This window comes from Corvus brachyrhynchos, unplaced genomic scaffold, assembly GCF_000691975.1.
Source record: "Corvus brachyrhynchos isolate BGI_N302 unplaced genomic scaffold, ASM69197v1 scaffold45, whole genome shotgun sequence".
NCBI lineage: Eukaryota > Metazoa > Chordata > Aves > Passeriformes > Corvidae > Corvus > Corvus brachyrhynchos.
The window spans coordinates 2,013,303-2,032,163 of NW_008238361.1; the positions used below are offsets into that span (position 1 = coordinate 2,013,303).

The 18,861-nt window shown below is 41.5% G+C and overlaps 1 protein-coding gene across 2 annotated transcripts in view; it reads right to left on the minus strand.

The window, feature by feature from the left end:
* Positions 1 to 2,943: 2,943 nt before the first annotated feature.
* The window catches only part of EPC2 (enhancer of polycomb homolog 2), a 32,552-nt gene continuing 16,634 nt past the window's right edge, over positions 2,944 to 18,861 (minus strand). For both annotated transcript variants that reach the window (XM_017736072.1, XM_008634992.2), the window contains 11 exons: positions 16,388 to 16,594; positions 15,676 to 15,824; positions 15,334 to 15,466; positions 14,206 to 14,394; positions 13,877 to 13,966; positions 13,237 to 13,382; positions 12,789 to 13,132; positions 8,808 to 8,944; positions 6,969 to 7,128; positions 5,506 to 5,839; positions 2,944 to 4,230 (listed from right to left, as the gene is read on the minus strand). In XM_017736072.1, the coding sequence (XP_017591561.1) occupies positions 4,158 to 4,230; positions 5,506 to 5,839; positions 6,969 to 7,128; positions 8,808 to 8,944; positions 12,789 to 13,132; positions 13,237 to 13,382; positions 13,877 to 13,966; positions 14,206 to 14,394; positions 15,334 to 15,466; positions 15,676 to 15,824; positions 16,388 to 16,594 (1,962 nt within the window). In that variant the 3' untranslated portion in view covers positions 2,944 to 4,157. The remainder of the gene's footprint in view (positions 4,231 to 5,505; positions 5,840 to 6,968; positions 7,129 to 8,807; positions 8,945 to 12,788; positions 13,133 to 13,236; positions 13,383 to 13,876; positions 13,967 to 14,205; positions 14,395 to 15,333; positions 15,467 to 15,675; positions 15,825 to 16,387; positions 16,595 to 18,861) is intronic.

Consider the following 18,861-nt stretch of genomic DNA (forward strand, 5'->3'; position numbering starts at 1 on the left):
TCCTGCCCTCCCCAGGGGATCCCCACGCTCGTCAGGCACAGCACGGTGATTTTTACTGACGTTCCCAAATTGATAACGTCTTGCCAGGGTATGATAGCACAGGGATGAAGTGTGGGCAGGCAGAGGTTGTGCTCTCCCACCAGACAAAAAGATTTATCTGTTACAAATTCGCTGTCTCTGCCTCAGTTTTTGTCTTCCTCCTTCTCCATTATCCTCCCCTGGGCAATTCCACTTGTGTTGGAGTTAAACCAGGGTCCCATGGATTGAAGTTAGGCTGGACTAAAAAGATTTTACTGCTCTTAGTCACAGAAACAATCTTACCCTCAGCAAATTTGTAAGGTTGGGAGGGTGGGGAGGCCCTGGCACAGCATTCCCAGAGCAGCTGTGGCTGCCCCTGGATCCCTGGCAGGGCCCAAAGCCAGCCTGCATGGGGCTTGGAGCAGCCTGGGATAGTGGAAGGGCACTGCCCCAGCCTCTAGCAGAGGTGAGGTTTAAGGTCCCTTCTAACACAAATCATTCTGGGATTCAGGGATTCCAAAAGTAATTTGGGTTCCCTCAATCTTATTGCCTGTTAGTTTTCAGATTTTAGTCCTATTCCAGATACATTATTTTCTTTTATTTCTATTTAAACTGGAGTTACTGGCTGACAATCCAGACAGATTAAATGAGTTAAATTCACAGTAGAATTTAACTTACATGTGCGCTCTTCGTTAATTTTTTGAGATTACAGCATTAAAAACCATCCAAAGGACACAGAGATTGCATTTAGAGATACAACAGGTGACTAGGAAATAAGCAAGTCACTGAGGAAACAGGGAATGTGTCCTGAAACTCCCTTTTCCTCCTGAAAGGCACTTCAGAAGCAAACATTCAGTTCAGTTCTCACGTGAGGGAATGGCATTTTGGGTCCTGTCACCGCAGCAGGATGGCACAACCCAGCCAGTGTAGGGCTCTCCACACCCCCTCACTCCAGGCACTGCTGCTGGGGTCCTGCAAGGAGCACATCTAATGCTTCCCACATAACGAGCTGCTTGGATCAGCAGTAATGAACTTCCATGTGCCTTTGTTCAGATGGAAACACTTGGATCTTCACAGCTCACCCAACTTAGGAAAAATTCTCTCTCCCTCATCTTCCTTCTTTCCCAAGCAGCAGTTTGCCTGCTTTAATTTACTGAGGTTATTCCCAGTCTTTCCCATTAAAGTCTGAATGTTGCAAACCCTCAAAGCAGCAGAAACAGGGAATTGAGCTTTGAAACTGTTTCTCTCAAATCCGGAGAGCCTGTTGGGATGACAATTAAACACACACCAAAACTCCAGTCAGTCCATAAACAAACAGATAAATCTTATTAGAGAAAGAACCAGCATTTTCTAGTACCTGACATTTAAAACTCTGCACATGACATGAAATCCAGGAGAAATTGCTGTAGACAAACCAGGATTCCACAATCTCACCTGAAAGACATTCCCAATGCACAACAGAACAGAAATCCCTATGCCAATCCTACTGCAGAGATGCACAAAGGAGGGAATTAGAACTGAACAATGTCATATCCTCAACGTGTAAACAGCACAAAACCACCTCAGTCCATGGCATTCCCAGCTGGGATCAGGACAAAGTATTTTATAGCAATACTCCCTCCCTTTTCTCTCTTTTTTTCTTCTTTTTAATGAAGATTTCCATGGCCTGCAGCACTCCCCTTTTCCTGCACTTGAGGCACACAGAAATTCTGCAGTGACTGTTCCAGTTCTGCTTCACAGAAGGTTTCACCACCACTAATCCTTTAAACGAAACCCATTCCACAGCTGGCACTTACCATCAGAGCCTTGGGAGTTTATGGAATCCTTCTCTGCACCTCACATTTGCCCAGAATCCATTAGAAGTTCGAAGCTCCAGCTAAAGGTTTTTTAAGTAATTAGATGAGGATTAGACTACATGAAATCAGAGATACACAGCAATCTTAGAGACATCATCTGGCCAATTTTCCCTGAAAATGATCCACTGAAAATGATCTTTGTAGTGAGAAGAGACCATGCTAAGTGTACAGCTTTCAATCTGCAGAGGAAATTACTTCCCATTTTCATTAAGCTTCCAAAGGGTTTTGGGGATGGTAGTGAAGCAAGGTTATTTCTAGATATCAAGAATAATTTTTTTTCTTTACAGACTCAAATTTCCAATAGTTCTTCCCAAGAAAAAAAAAATAATTCATTTATACTTCAGACTATCAGTCATGCCCTGAAATGAGTCCAGCTCTACAGAAAGCCTGGAAAGATCAGATAAAGAAGAATTTTCAGGGAGCAGCAAGCCCAGTGAAGGCACAGTGCAGCCACAGGTGCCCCCCCAAAGCTGCCACCACCCCTCACCTCTCCCTGCAAACATCATACAGAACAAAAAAATAGAGCATCAGTTAAGCAAAAGCCAGGTAATTTTAGACATCTGAGTTCGTGACGAGCTCCCAGGATTTAAAGCTCTGCAAGTGTTTTTAGCTGCCAGGAGTGTTAACTCGCACAACGTACGATAAAAGCAGGTTTAAACACAGCTTGGATTAAAAATAGTTCTTTATACAGAAAGCCAAGAAGGAAAACACACTGACTGCATGACACAGGCAAAGCACATCTTGACTTTCCTGGGAGGGTGGGTCTGGACTAAACAACATCCCCAGGTTCCTTCCCACCTCAGTGCTTGTGGATTTGCAATACAGAAACACCCACGTGTGGAGAAGAAAACAGCAGAAATGATTCACCCCATTTCCTTGGCAGGGCAAGAAACTCTCATTCACTGTTTTCCCAGGTCTCAGGTCCCAGCCCATCCCTCCCCCTACCACAGAAGTATCCCATAATCTGCAACCTTCTGGAAATAAGTGCATATGCTGGGATCACCAGAGCTTCCAGAATTCCTGCCGTCCCTGCTTGCACACTGTGAAATAACCACATATGCACCATGGCCAGGTTTTGATATGTATTTTTATTTCCCTGCAGTTTTCACTTATCAAGAACAAGTAACAGGGAAAGTTGTCTGAACTAGTGCATAAACAAACATTCGGAAACACCACTACACGTATCTAATGTACAAGAACCGTATAAAAAAAGTCACTAAAACACTACACTACGAAGGTGTCCAACGCTTACAGTCAGACTTTTTCCAACCCGTTACTTGCCTTGTAGCCACAGGAAAACTCTCCAAAATTGAAAAGACAATCTTGCCACAACCCTCCCTCCCCCCCCACCACCTGGGATGGCTCGATAGCTAGACATCCAATAATGAATTATTGCAATGATATAGAATGCAATACATACCTGGTAAAATATCCTTTATGTGGTGTGGTACAGTTTGAAAGCCGGTTAAAATAAGCAGTCTTCGGATAAAATGGCATCAAGGTAAAAATTTTCTCTGATCTGCACAATTGGAGATGTGCCAGATGCATAATTTTCCTAGTCAGGCTTTTTTTTTTCCTCTCCTGTGTAATTATTTTTTATAAACTGGTATTATAAATAGAAATATACATTCAAAATATATGGAAAAGTGAGTTACTACATTAAATTTGCATGTATCGATCCATCCCTTTCCCCTGCACAGTAATAGAAAATACTATTTTGCCTTGAACTTCATATTTGACAGTGAAATGCCACTAAAGTATTTACCAAAAAGTCCATCTAGTCAAATTGTGAAACAAAATGAACCAAGTGAAAACTTTACATTTCCTTTAGAAAAAAATTACAAGAATTTTGTTTCCTAGCTATGAATCTTTAACTTTTTTTTTTAGACACAAAGTTGCATTTATTTGTACAAGATACAAAATGTAAACATGGCAAAATAAATAGTTTAAACAAGTGATGCAGGATCCCATGTCATGCTCATGATCCCATTAAAGAATTATTTTTTAATCCATTCAGTTGCAAATTCAAGTGCAAAAGCATGATGATGAATATCTACTATTCAAGTAACAGAAATAATATTGATGATACAAATAAACTATTTTACAAGGTAGTGATTTTCCCAATTTTACAAAATTTACATTATATATCGACTTAATACACGATATAATTGGAGTCCATTCAGGTCTAGCTCAGTTCTCTGTGATCCACAGAGTGCTGTGTTTGCATTCAGTTGGAATAGAAAGGAGCACACCATGAGCACAGCTGGGGACACTGCTTGGAGGTTATGTCACTTCCATGGCCACTGTGGTCTCTGCGATGCCGTTCAAGCCCAGGCGCTCTGGTTCATGGTTCTCTCTGCAAGCGAAGCAGATCCCACAGTTACAGCCACAACAGGACATTTCCTCACACAGTTTTTAGTATTTTCTTTCGTATTTTCATACAGCTGTTACCTGGACCAGGGAGAAATCTTAATAACACACTGCAAACATTATTTAAAAGTAAATCCTGGCATTCAACAACTGCTGTTACTCAACAATGCAGTCCCTTCTGCAAGATTATTGCGTTTCACTGTCCATTTCCAGCCTAAGTTATGGATAAAATTACTAAAAGCTCTCCTGAAGGAACCAAGTCAAGATATGATAATTCAGTATCAGTTATTCTGTTAATGACCCAAGCGTTGTTGTAATTCCCCCCATTCTGCTTTAGCACTAATTTTTTACTCATTTACTAATACCCATGTTTTTACTTTTCCAAATCACAAACATGACTTTGTTTTTTGAATATCATATAATCCAGCAGAGACTTGGAACAAAGCCCAAATATTGCCATTTTCAGAAAAATCTGCCAACTGCAAAGCTGCTGCCATTCCTATGAAACATCATCTAAGTATCCTGAAATAACAGTGCTGTTCAATGAATAAATATCTTAAAGGTTGGACTTGATCTTAAAGGTCTTTTCCAACCTAAACAATTATGAATTATGATTTTATATGAAAGATACAGGCTGTCACTCTTCTGGTTTGTGTTCTACATAAATATGTAATACATATATCCATATGTAAATATAAAAATATGTGTGCCAGCCTTTACCTTCCAATATTGGTACACAATGATTTAGAGGGAAGATGAGGAGAGTTTGACAGAATCTACCTGAAAGTGCTGCATGAGAAGGGATAGAAGGGACAAATGAAATGGCTAAAATTCAAGCAGAGCAGAAGTTGACCATAACTACTGGTGCCTAAAGGCAGTGCACGTTATTTGAGGGGTTAATTTGCAAAATCAGCTCTTGTGGCTTGCCATGGCCACACTGAAGGTGCTGAGGGTGTTCCTGGGAGGCTGAAGGTGCTGAGCAGCCTCTTAGAGGTGGAACAGATTCCCTCTAGTGCAGAGTTGGGCATGACTATGGAGAGGACACAGCCTGAAGCTGCACCATGGGAGGTTTGGGTGGGACACAAAAGGAATTTCTTCATGGAAAGGGTTGTCAAGCACTGAAACCGCCCAGGGAGGTGGGGGAGTCACTGCTGAGGTGAGGATGGGTCCCAGGCCGGACACTGATTTTGGCGATTCCAATCCAAACGATTCTGCGATTCCAACCACAAGTGGGAGCTGCTGCAGCCCTGTCCCCACTCACCTTGCTATACTGCTGATGGCACTGCTGGGAGTTACCTTTGGCACTCTGTCCATGCTGGCAGCAACTGTGGCAAGTTTTAAGGCTGTTGGCGAGGGCGCTGAAGTCCGTGTATTGATATGAACATTGACTGGAGACACAACACTGACGTTGTTGAGGTGCACCGCGCTCGGCAGGCAGGAATTGTTCATGGGGAGAGGCTGAGGGCTGCTCGTGCACAAGGCTGGGATTAAGTGGTTTGTGGTGCTGTGGCCAACTGTCCTTACGAGCTGTACAGTTGAGATCCCTGGGCTGGATGATAAAGCCATGTTGGTGGAGTACAAAGTTCTGGAGGTTCCTGGTACATGGAATAAATGGCGGGTGTTAAAAATGTGACATTTTGTAGATGAAAAGCCAAAGATTAAGCTCAAGGGCAATGCTTTTTGAGTGTGTATGACATTAATGTCTGGATTTTACAGATTCGCAAGATGGAAAAATTCAGAAGTGGCAGCATGGCACACTCCCACGTGCGTGATCTTCCACCCTCAAAGCACTGCCCTCTTGGGTATGAACTCAGACAATTACACAGATCTCTCTCTCTATCCTGGAACCGCTCCAGTTTATTGATTTTATTCAGTCGTATTTTTTCTCCCTTTATTCATTTCATATTATCATTAACCCAGCCTGGCAGAAGGTCTATAAAACTAATCACATCATTAGCTGCGAAAGCAACAAATTACTTTAAAAGCCTCTTCTTCATCCCGTCAGCCCAAATCCCATTTGCCTCTTGGCATCGTGGAGAAGGCACCAGCACAACCAGCACCAGAGGAGGAGGGCTGGGAGGGGGCACTGAATGCCAATGGCTGCACTTTTTGGGACAAATCCTAAATGCAGTGAAACCTGAGGCTCACAGTGATGTCAGAAGAATTGCCAGTAGAGGTTGGTTAGTACGTTTTTGGCTGAACACACAAGTGAGGTAACAACCAAATAATGCATCAACTTTTCCACTTCCTTCTCTAAGTACTTAAAGTTTTAAGCAGCTGATTTATTCTTTCATTACAAACTCACACTGGTTTAAAATGCTATCATTTAGACTTTTGATCAGAACACGTCATTAGAGGACAAAGACTACCAGAGGAAAGCAAACAATGCTCTTCCAAGGTAAAGAGCACTTGGTAGTTTCATATCCATTTTAACAACATATACTGAATCTCAGGCACCAGGTGGGATTCTTGGGGCTGTCCTGTACAGGGCAAGGAGCTGGACTTTGATGATCCTTGTGGGTCCTTTCCAACTCAGGATATTCCATGATTCAAACCATTGCTCCAAAGTACTTCAGGGAACAATACTTAAAACGATCACAACTAACACATTTCTTTTTGTTGTTGTTTATTAATATTTAGAAATCAGCAATAAGATCAGTTGATAATTAAGACCAGTTGATACTCTCAGCTCATTCCAGACCAGGATTTTTAAGGGCCCCTCACCTGAAGGCTGGACAACACCATTGATATTGTTGTGGCTGGTGTTCTGCTCCTTTGTTCCCTCGCTGCGCCCGGGGGCAGGGGCACTGACCACTGCAGAGGCAGCAAAGTGGGCACTGGCTGAATCCAGGGTTTTGGACATACAGTCAGAGGTGCTGGAGCCCTGCAGGAAGGGGAAAAGATGGTTCTCATAATTATTCAAGTACAAAATGAAATACACCTTAGGATTGCTACAGTGCACAAGCAAAGCACATAAATAAACACAGCTTCCACATGCGACCTAATGCACCACAACTCTGAACATTCCTGTGTTACCAGGCTGATGAAAAGTTGGAAATCTGTGTCCAAATGAGTGTTAAACAAGTGCTACCCAAGCACTTGTTTAACAAGTGCTACCAGGCCATGGCCAGTGCTACTCTCAGCACAACAAATTGCTTTAGCGTGTGTTGCTTGGCTTGGAGAGGGAAAGGCTCCAGGGAGACCTTGGTGCCCCTTCCAGGGCCTAAAGTGGCTCCAAGAGAGCTGGAGAGGGACTTTGGAAAAGCGATGCAGGGACAGGACACAGGGAATGGCTTCCCACTGGCAGAGGGCAGGGATGGATGGGAGATTGGGAAGGAATTGTTCCCTGGGAGGGTGGGCAGGCCCTGGCACAGGGTGCCCAGAGCAGCTGGGGCTGCCCCTGGATCCCTGGCAGTGTCCAAGGCCAGGCTGGACATTGGGGCTTGGAGCAGCCTGGGACAGTGGGAGGTGTCCCTGCCCAGGGCAGGGGCTGGAATGAGCTTTAAGGGGATGATTTAAGGTCCCTTCCAACCCAAACCACACAGGATTCCCTACGATTGGAGCAGTTTCCTCTAAGAGGACAACCATGTCTTAAATCTCCTTCTCTGTTCTGCCTCAATGCTCTGCAGCTGCAAATCTCAGGGATGTTCAGTATTTGTGGTACATCCATTCCCAGGGAGTGACTTGTGCCACAGAGTAACTGCCAGCACATTCTGGAATGCCACTCTGTTACTCCAGTTCCTACTGGAAAGACTCACCATTCTTACTGGAAAGAACATTAATTCTGCAATTCCAATTTATATTAACTAAGAAAATGACTTTGCACAGAAGCTTGAAGTGTTTTAAAGATCCAAAGTTCATTTGTTTTGTTTAAATATATTTGGCATCGTGTCTTTACACTTACAAAAAACGTCATCAGTATCTGCCAACACAGAATCTGATTAATTTAAGTAGAAAACACTGAGGGGAAGGGACAATCAGCACAAGCAATTAGATATAAAATGCTCCAAGTAATACACATTTTCCTAGTAACAAACAACAGCAACAGCTTTTATGTTTTATTGGGAAGAAGCTAACAGAAAACTAAGTGCAATGGAAAAACATTCTTCCCTTGCAAGGGATTCCAGAGGAAAAATGGGATTCTTTTAGAAGCCAGAATATGCAAATATGCAAAGCTCTCTTTTTCCTCTCAGAGGTACCAATTTTAGTGCTCACTGAACATCTGTTCATAATAGAACACATTACCTCAGAAGGTAATTTTAATAAAGTCTCTTCAGAGCACTTATAGACAGGAAGACAAAACCATTGAAAATAGAAAGAGCTGAGAGCACACACAGATATTTTTACACTGGTAACTCTGTGGATGCAGGTAACACATTCAGCTACAAAGTCTCTTACTCAACGTGTAAAATGGAGCCAACTTACTAAAAAAACCCTGAGCAAAGAGTTTTACATTCCCTCTAAAATGTCCCACATTTGCTGGGGTGTCCCATTTGGTGGTAAGAGATGAGCAGCACTGTAAACAAAAGGAAGTGTCAGGACATGGCAGGGTGGGAGCAGTACCTGTGCTTTCGGATGTGTCTGTTGGGAGGAATGCTGAGATTGCTGCTTCTGCTGCAGCTGGGCCAGCTGCTGCCTCTGCATCTGCACTAACTGCTGTTGGTGTGTCTGGGACTGCTCCTCTGTGATCCCCCCTGTGACTACAGGAAAGAAAGGAGCCACAGTTACACAGCCTGCACAAAACACACACGGAGAAGGCAAGAGCACGGCTAAGGTGGGTAACAAGCGGGTGAAGACAACAGAAATCACGTCAGATACACCCAAAATCTTCACATCTTATGTAAAGGAGAGGTCAAGCTGTGTTTGTTTGTTGTGTTCTTTCAGTGAATCAATTTGTAACAAAAGAATTCAGAGCTTTTCATTGCTTTTAAGCAGTTTCTATCTGCTGATTTTCTCTCCAGTAGCTTTAGGCAAAAGCTTAAGAGAAATGACTTTCCTGGCTTTCAGAAAAGCAGCATAGCCTAAAAATCAGAGCTGAGGAGAAAGAACCCTGGGCTGAGCTGGGCGTCTTCTTTGCCAGTTAACACTGGGAGCTGATTCCTGGACCATTTCCTTTCCTACAGTCCCTTACTGTCCCTTTCTCCAACACCAGAATGGATTCTGAGGGAAGCACACCACTGGCATGTGAGATTTTTCTCTGCCAATTATTGTTTGAAATGCAGTAAGAGTTTAGGGGTGCCACAGTAAGTTTATTTTTGAGAACCAGGTTAATGCCACCCCAGTAATCTCACAGGCCCAACACATGAAGGGAACGAAGTTAGAAAAGCTGGTTTTAATATTCGCCCCCTGAAGAACTGCACACTTGGTAAACTGGAAATACTGACAAGGGTTTCATGCTAAAACCTGAGCTGTGTGCAGGTAACCCAAGAGCTCTCTTGGGAGCAAGTAAAGAGAGAATTCACTTATCAGAAATTCCCACGAATTCATTTCAACACTTCATCCTCAACTCTGTTTTTCCAAGACTGAAGCTGTGCTGCACCTCAAACACCTGGTTTCTGCAGGAATATCCTCCTATCAAGAGCCACTGAGCTAACATTAAAACACAGTGATTCATTTTTCAGGGTTTGGCTCTTCCATTTACCACTTTTAGTACTCGTGGTTGTCCTGAAATTCCATTGTGGAAAAAATACCAGAATGAGGACTGTGACTGCTTAGAAATTAGTACTGAAATTTCTTTACTGCTTCATTTTTAAACCAGGTTTCAACCATGTTAGGAGAGCACTTAAAAGTCCAATTACTTAAAAGTTACTCCTTTTAAACTCTAGCAATATTAAGATTTCCAACCTAAGTTTATTTCACATTTACTTTGTTCCTCTTGCAGATTCTTACCTAAAATTTAACTCCAAGTTAAATCAGCTCAACCTGCTACATTCCCTCACAAAACACACGGCATTGCTGAAGGCAACAGTGCCAAGAACAGCATTATGGAATATTACATACATTTCTATTTTTAAAGTTCTGAGGTAACAAATCCCAGAAAATGTGTTTTGTTTTATAGAAAGCTGTTTAAGAACAAGGTTAGACTTCATGTTTTCAATTTCCCTGCCTTCCCAGTTTGTCACAGACCACAGAGTCAAGGTTTACTCTTCTCCAGGATACATGGAAGGTAACTCCAGAATTCAGTATTCCCTCACTCTGCCTTTATGTGCCTGAATTTCAGGTGTTTATTCAGTCGGGCTGAGTTCACCTTGTTATAAACCAGCAAATGTTCATTAGCACATTAAGTATCATTTGCTTCTGCCAAATCAAACACCTGGAGGGTCCTAGAGAAAAAAAGAGCAAACTTTCACCGTGTCCCAAGGCAGCCTCTAAGGTCAGGGTTAAGAGCTCTGCAACTTCAGGGGGGGTTTTACTTTATCTGAGCCTGACTGGGCTGAAAAACCGCACCACAACAGGGTAAAAAAAGTCACTTCAACTTTTACTTGCATGCTCCTCTCCTCCTTGGAAGGTTTGCATTACTATGTCACTTCTCTCAGGACTTGAAGGCTTTAATCAAAGATCATCTTGCAGGCTGCCCCAAAAGTGGCATTGCATTAATTACTCCTACATGGTATTTAAGGCTGGGGAAAAAATACCTCTAAAAAGTAAAAGTTTGTTCCACAAGCAAAATCCTTCAGCTGGGAATAGCATCTTGTGCAGTTGTGCTCTCTCTAGGGACATGCTTTTCCCATTTCCCGTTTACAACATGAGCAAGAGAGTAATTTAGCTCAAAAAATTGGTTCTTGAATCATGCACTAATTAGGTATTTTGAAGAAAAGTCTACTTGCATACTTTTAAAATTAAAAAATTCTGTTTGTACAATGCATTTGAGGAAATACCAGAGTTGCTTTACTAATACAGGGAAAAATGTAACACAGAGGTAATTCTACATATTCTTGTGCACCAAAAATCAAAGCCACTCCCCAGTCCTCTCTAAAACAAAATAACAAAAAAAATTAAAAATAATCAGTTTAAGTACTGCCACCGTTTCCTCTGGAGGGAACACCAAACCAGCTGTAAAATTAACTGATTTCAACAATTACTTCCCAAAGAGAATGACTTCAATAAATGCAGTGACAGTGCCTGTGCACTCTGGTCAGCCCTTCTAAAATGTATTCCCTATTTGCTAGTGAGAAAATCCAAGAGCCGTGCCTCTTGCTGGTGCAGTTATTTGGGGAAGAATCCTGTTGTCTATTGTGTCTGATCCTGTTCCAGAATTGCAGGATCAAGTTTGTAATTTAAATCTATGACAAAAAAAAGTCCTCCCCAGCCAAAAATTTCATGCATAATGTAGTTCAACTGCTGAGGGATTTCCATTTAATTTAAATGTATTTCTCAGATGAATTCTAAAATTATACCACAACTTTATTACTATTCCTCCAAAAAGTGGCTTAGATCCATCAGATTTGGTTTTCTTCTTTTTTCAGCTATTTCTTTAACAGCTCTTGGTGTTTATCAGTAATCCCATCACACTGAACTGCCCCTTTCTGCTACAGCTGCGACTCCCCAGGCCTTCAAGTTCTTTCAAGAAATAATTACATAAAATATATAGTACATTCTATCTCTGCTCTTTTCATGCAGCAGGAAAATGCTCCTGTGCCAATCTTTTCATGGGAGGAGAACAATCTGAAGGTTACAGTGACCACACTGAAAAGCTGAGGAAGTATTGGGCTGGAATAAATACTCTGTGCCTCTGTCAGAACAAGACACATTACTGCAGATTAAATACCCATTCCTACAGCTTTGAGAGAAATGGAACATTCCACAACCACAGCAATTACAGAATTCAGAGTCAATTCTATTAAATTATCTTGGTTTACAATACAGGATGGAGTAGGGATATATTCAGGTGCTCACTGTTGTAGGAGATCTCATTTGCTGCATCTCAAATTTTTCAGATTTTTGGATTATCATCTCATTATGACTCCCTTATGATTATAAACAGGTGACAGTGTTAAATCTTGAGCCATTACAACTCTAGCTCGTGAAGCAAGTGATGCAAACACTGGTCAATTTAAGCTTAAACCAATCTTTTCATCACTGGATGCTTCCAATATCAACATTTTTACCATTTTCAGACCTTTTCACACCTGCCTCAGGGCACTCAGGAACTTCCTACATTTTTTGAGTCAAAAAAGGAAACTGACAACAAAAATGAGCCACACCCACCCTCCCCAAGAAACCAGTTTTGTTTTGCATTCACAGTGAGCATTCTTCTACCCTTAAACAAGGTTAGACCAATTAGTGCCATTAAGACTCAATTAGACCTAAGCAATTCCTAATATGAGCAGAATCCCTGCTTTGAATAATGTTTGAATCCAGTACTTCAAACTCTAATGGCAGCAAAGCTGAAAGAAGAGCACTGTTTGTGGAAGTTTGTTCGTTTTAAGAAACAAAAAACAGTCACGTTGTATCTGTGGTTAGAAGATCTTATCAGTCCAATCACAAGGAAAACCCCCCAAATTCAGTATTTTCAATCCCAGAAGAAGCCAAATCCTTGCCTACCTGATATGCCATTCTTGCTGGTGTTCAATAAAGCTACAGATGCTGCAGAGACTCTTTTATTATTCACAGTCTGCCCTGCTTTCCTTGAGGTACATTCTTCACTATCACTGTCCTGGAGATTGAGTAGCCTGGGCTGAAAACACTGCAGTCGACATGATCTGATATTGCTTAAGATTTCAGGAAGGGACAGTCTGTTTTCACAATGTTTATTGGAAGCATTGGTCCGTGAAAAATTAGAAGAAAAGTCTAAAGTCTGAGAAGAGCTTGAAAAACTGTTCAGCATTTCCGGGTCAATCTGCCTCAAGACAGGATCATGTTCTGTGGATATTCGGTCCATAATAACCCTGATTAAAGAGAGAGGAGGAGGAAAATCATTAGTTTCGTTATCTCTTTTTTAATACTTTTATCCTTTGAAGGTGAATGAAGAGTAGAAATAACCCAGCTGTACCTTCCACCCCTGCCAATCCTCCTCCTTGCAAATCCTATACATCTCCTTGGGATTGTAAGGGTTGTAAGGCAATGCCTGAACCTCAGTTTGTCCAATTCTGCCAGCTCTGGGCGTTCATACGAAGAATTCATTTGGTCCAAACGAGGCTGTGAAGAAAGAAAAGGTAATTTTATAGGCTCACTCAGAGGGTGCTTTGATTGGGGCACTGGTTATCATGCACAGGCTCCAGGACAGAACACGTGGTTTATGTTGAGTTAACCAAAACTCCAACGGCTTCAGTAGTTAAAAAATAAACTCTAAGACTAACATTGAGGCTGTTAAATACTCTGCTTCTAACAGCAAGGGAGAAGTAGGAGAAAATGAAAACAGAAGTTTTCAGTCATCTCAACATCTTTTGGCAAAAGAATGAGCTCTCAGGCTTAGGGAAAAAAGAAAGGAGCATAAATTCTAAATAAGAGGGAAGCTTCAGCTTGGACCCTTCAGAGCCAAGCAGAAAAGGGGATGTTCTTGCAATTGCCTTTGGACTCACCAAAGCTTCAAAGCTTTGCTGGTGAGAGTGGGAACAGAAGAACTGCAACATTAACACTATACCAACCTAAACTAAGAGAAACCACCACTAAACCCAAGAGCACAGGCTTACAGCATAATACTGGCATCCTGCTCTTCTCCTGAAAGCACAAGGTCCATCAGGATCATTTTCTTCTTCTGCTTCTGACACTGGTGAGGGCACCTAGACCAGAAAACAACGTTATTGTCCCAACTGCCACCTTTGTATAATTGTATTTATTATAAAAGTTTATGTTTATATAACATGAACTGCCACTTTTATGTATCGAAGCACAGCTAGGAAGGAGAACTCAGTTTATACAAAGAGCTTTAAAATCTATTCAGAGCTGGGAGAAGCCAGCCTGGCCAAATGGCAGGTAACTGAAATTTCTACCTTCTGTACACCGAGATTTTGGTGGTTACCTGTGGGAACTCGTCCTCATCGGAGCTGTGGAAGTCGTACTGTTTGATATCGCTCTTGCTGAGCACAGGCAAGGGCTCAGCCAGGGGCTGAGGGGTCACCACACACTCCAGTTTGGGCTTCTTCAGGTACTTCTTCTTCTGACGGACAACATCGGACACCTCCTCCTTCAGAGAGGAGTGGTGAGGATGCTGTTGGAGAAGAACAAACAGAAAATGCTAAAAACTAAGGCATGAGAAGAGAAAACTTAATTACTTTAAGATGTGACTGCTTGTCTTCCAAAGGCTCTGGAAACATTTGAGACACATCCTGCAAAATTTACTGAACACATTAAACCCCACAACTTTGCCTCTGATTGTTTTTACAGGTATTTATTAATAAACAGAGAGCTCTCAAGCCATATGACTGCCTAAGAGGCTCCCCACTCTGCACTACACTCAGTATATTGTAATTGCAATTCCTCTTTCAATTATTTTCTGAGATCTCATTTTTCCACAGCACTTTCATTTTTCTGAAAAAAAAAAATGTTCAAAAGAAACAATTTGATTTGTTTCCTGTTTCTCACAGAGCTGGCACTTTTGAACAGATGTGATGGTATTTGGGTTGGCTATTTAAGATTTTTCTCACACAAACCCTCTGCAGTGAGCAACTCCATCGATACTGAACTGTCCACTTGAACACAAATGTTATTAAACTTCAAAGCTCCCATTTGAAAAGATTATTTCACTTGCAAAATTCTCCATTTGAAGGAGAAGCCAGTGCAGTTTTAAAAAGTGTTTCAATTTACCCCGAATTAACACTCATCAATAACAGCCTGACTGAAGCTAACTCCACTAATGGAGCTCAGCTTGGGAATCAGAGGAGAAACACGAGCAATGCCAAAATTCCTGGAGAACCAGGCATTCAGGGGTTTGTATGGAATTCTGGGACCACTAGGTGTCGCAGGTGCTAAATACAAATTTCCAGAGGACTTCAACTCTCAGCCTCCCCAAGCATTTTAACTCCTAATATTTCAGGTTATTTTTTCAGAGACATGCTTGAATTTGAAGTATATCCAAAGGAACGATGATTCCAAAGGAATGATGATCCCAGGAACAAGAGACTCACAGCAGGAAAAAAAAAAATCTCACCTTAACTTTACATTCTTGAACTTTGTGGTGGCTGCCATTATGGAGAGATGATGGAGTTGTGCCCATCTCTTTTTCGGGTCTATTCAACTTCACTTCATTGAGGATTTCACCTCCATAATCACCCAAATGGTACCTGAAAAAAACAGGATCAAAACTACAGTACTGCATTTCCACTGGGAAATGTCTGAAAGACACAGACCATTGTCTTCCAACTGTCTACACAAATCCCTTCAATTTTAGCTTCTGAAGTTCCTGGTGCTACAATAAATAAATTTTAAGAGATGATTTCAAAGCCATTCAATGAAAATTTATAACCTTGGTTTTTATAATCTGGAATTTTACCTTTTCTCCACAACTTCCAACGTTAAATGCAACAGCTCCCGTTTTGTTTTCTCTCTCCTCTTAATCATCTCCAAAATTGTTATGGCTCTGCTAAACTCCCTCCTTAATTTCAACATCTTCTCATAAGATGCTTCATCGTTCTTTCGGTTCTGTTGAGAGATGAAACAAATCTTTAGTCAAAAGCAAAAGCCATAAGGCACAAACTGCAAAAATAAAGTTACATAATGCTGCTGCAAATGAGGCTCATGAGGACACTCCAAAGCAGCTTTTCCTAAAGCAGATCCTACTTAGCAAAGCCAAGTTTAAGAGTAAACTGAGAAGAACTTTTCAGCCATTTTCCCCCATGTTTTGCCCAGATTCCAGACCAACCCAGTGCAAGTTTGTCAGAATTCAAGCCTGCAACACTTTCCCCACCTTGATTCCACACACAGTAAGGCTGTACAAGTGCACAAAGCAAAATGCTGAATAATTACAGATTTCCTGGTTCAAATCATTCCATGCTACAAATACAAAACCTGGGAAATTGTTTCCCCTTTTCTCACAGAAAGGGAAGCTTCCAACCCAGCAGATTGTTTGCGTGCCAGGCTCTGAGATTCAGCTCAAAAAATGGATGGATGGTAAATTATCCCCTGCAAGATGCTGGATAGGGACCCAAATTATTCCTACCAAGGGAGACATTTAAAATTTCAAGCAGTAAAATCTGCCAAGTCACCTTTCTGGTCTGCATCTTCTCAGTTCTCCTCCGGAAGGCCACGTAGGGGTCGTTGTTGGTGGAGCCATCCCTCTTCTCCTGCTTGATCTGGGGGATGAGGGAGGGCCCTCGGCAGTTCTTGCGCTTCCTCACCCAGTAGTCATAGACAGCCTTGATCAGGTAGTCATCCTCATTTAGCAGCAGTTTCGCTTCCTGAAGGGTTACAAGCTGCAGGGGAACAGGGGAAAGGTGCACTTGGGATGGGGGTGCAGGGAAAGTCACCATACACTCACACCTCTTGTGCACTTCCTGGATAAGTTTCATTATTTTCTAGTACCAGAGTAAAGGGATGAAAAACCATTGATGGAAATTGAAGCCACCAGTTGTTCTTCCCAAGTTAAATATAGAGTTCCCAATTTTTCGGAAGCAGCAGCAGCATCTCTTTCATCCAGTGGTCTAGAACTCCATCAATCTTTCATGAAGACTTCATGAAGAAAAACACTGTTTGAAACAACTACAAGCACAGGATAGAAAGAACTTACTAGAATCTGCAGATCATGATTTGGGAACCGCTTTGACTACTTCTTCCTCCCCCCCACCCCCCAAAAAAAGCTTCTTATTGTTTGACCTTTATTAATGTGTAATTCTTTGCAGTTGAATGTTGATTCCCCTAGAAGTGAATTTACTTCTTAATTATTTTCCCCCAAAATGTTTACTTTGTCATAGAAAATGGCAATGCCCACCCCCGTTTATTCCAGCTCAGAGACACAAAGCTGTTCACTAAGTTATTTCTAAACAGGTAATTTACAGGTAGTTCTACAGAGGTAATTTAAAGATAAAAATTAAATCTATGTTCAGCTTTTTATATGGAAATCAGACTCCAAATAAATGCAAGAACCATCACTAAGTAGTACATTAGTTTAACAGGCTCATATCATCTTAAGCCCAATCATTAAATAAAAAGAAAATAGTATCTCTAGTATTACTTAGAAGGAAGTCAGACAGCACTTCATCTTTCCCATAATTTGCAAAATATCAACTGAACAACTTAATTTGCACTTTTGCAACATGTCAAAATTAAGTCTTGTCCCTACGTTAGGAGAAGCAAAAAAAGGAAACAACACATTTTGGAAAAAAAGGAAATCCTAAGTGTAACCATGGCTACTCTGGAAGTGTTAATTCCAGCCAGAGCAGAATAAAATTGCAATTTGCCATCTATGGCAGAATTAGAAAAGCACTGAACTGTTTTTAAAAGAAAGGAAAAAATACTGCTTGTAAATTATTTCCATTTTGTTTGTCTTTTGCTCCCTTTTTTCCATTAACGTATTTCTTAAAAAAAATAAAGCAAGTCTGCCTTGAGTGCACAGTTGGAAAAGTTACGCTGACCGCGCCGTGTGCTTGTGTTTGCTGGCAGATGCAGAGTCCTTGCACTCCCTGCTTAAATCAGGTTATCAGAATGCCCAGGGGCAACACCTGGAACCCCCTCCTTGGCAGGAAAGGCATTCCCAGCAGCATCCTTCAATATTCCAGAGATAAGGCATGCAAACTGGGAACTGGGAGGCAGCCCCAGGTGGCATCTGAGACCACTCAAACCCCATCAGCCACTTCCCTTCCCAGGCTCCAATAACCTGCAAAAGTTGCTTTTATATATAGAGGAAAAAATCTGTATTCTTACAACACTTTATTTTTGAAGAGCATCTTTCAAATCTTAAATTTAACTTTATTACTTCAGCAATGCAAGATAAAACCAGCATAAGGAGGATGAATATTAATCATGAAAAGTGATCACCAGAATGGCTTGAACTGAAAGCCAAAACAAATCCACATTCAGCAAGTATCATCCAATGTATTCCCTATTTTTTCCCCTCATTCCCATTTTCTTAGCATAGTAAGAAATCTCTGCCTTTTTGAAGTTGCTCTAAGATGGAGAAAATACAATATTTTGGCCTTTTAACTGAACGAAATCATGTCAAGGAACTGAGGCAGAGCCATGGATCCCACAATGGATTTTTCACTCCCACAAAGCCTCACCTCACTGGGAAAGAATTCCACCTGTTTCAAACTTGACTTGCACAAACTGATCCCTTAGATGGAGTTTTGGAGTAATATTTTGGGCTGGAAGACCATTCTCCAGACACTGCCCTCCTGGAACACCTCAGGATCTGATTTAACACTGGTACATGGTTAATTCACTGTCTGTGCTTCTAACCCTCAAAAATCAAACACAGTCAATGTCCAGCAGAAACAAGTGTAACAAAATTTGGATTCTCATACATTTATAGCCATTTCTACACCTATTGACCACCACAAGCTTGTTCTATACCAACAGTGGTAAAACAAGTTGTAAGTTGCCCCTCTCTAACACACTGTGGTCAGGAATTAAAATTTAAAATCAATCCCTGCAACCCCAAAAGCTCCTTGCCCACCTGTTTTATCTCAAGTTACCAATATCGACACAAGAGACAGCAATGTGATTTCTGTGGGACTGCAGACTG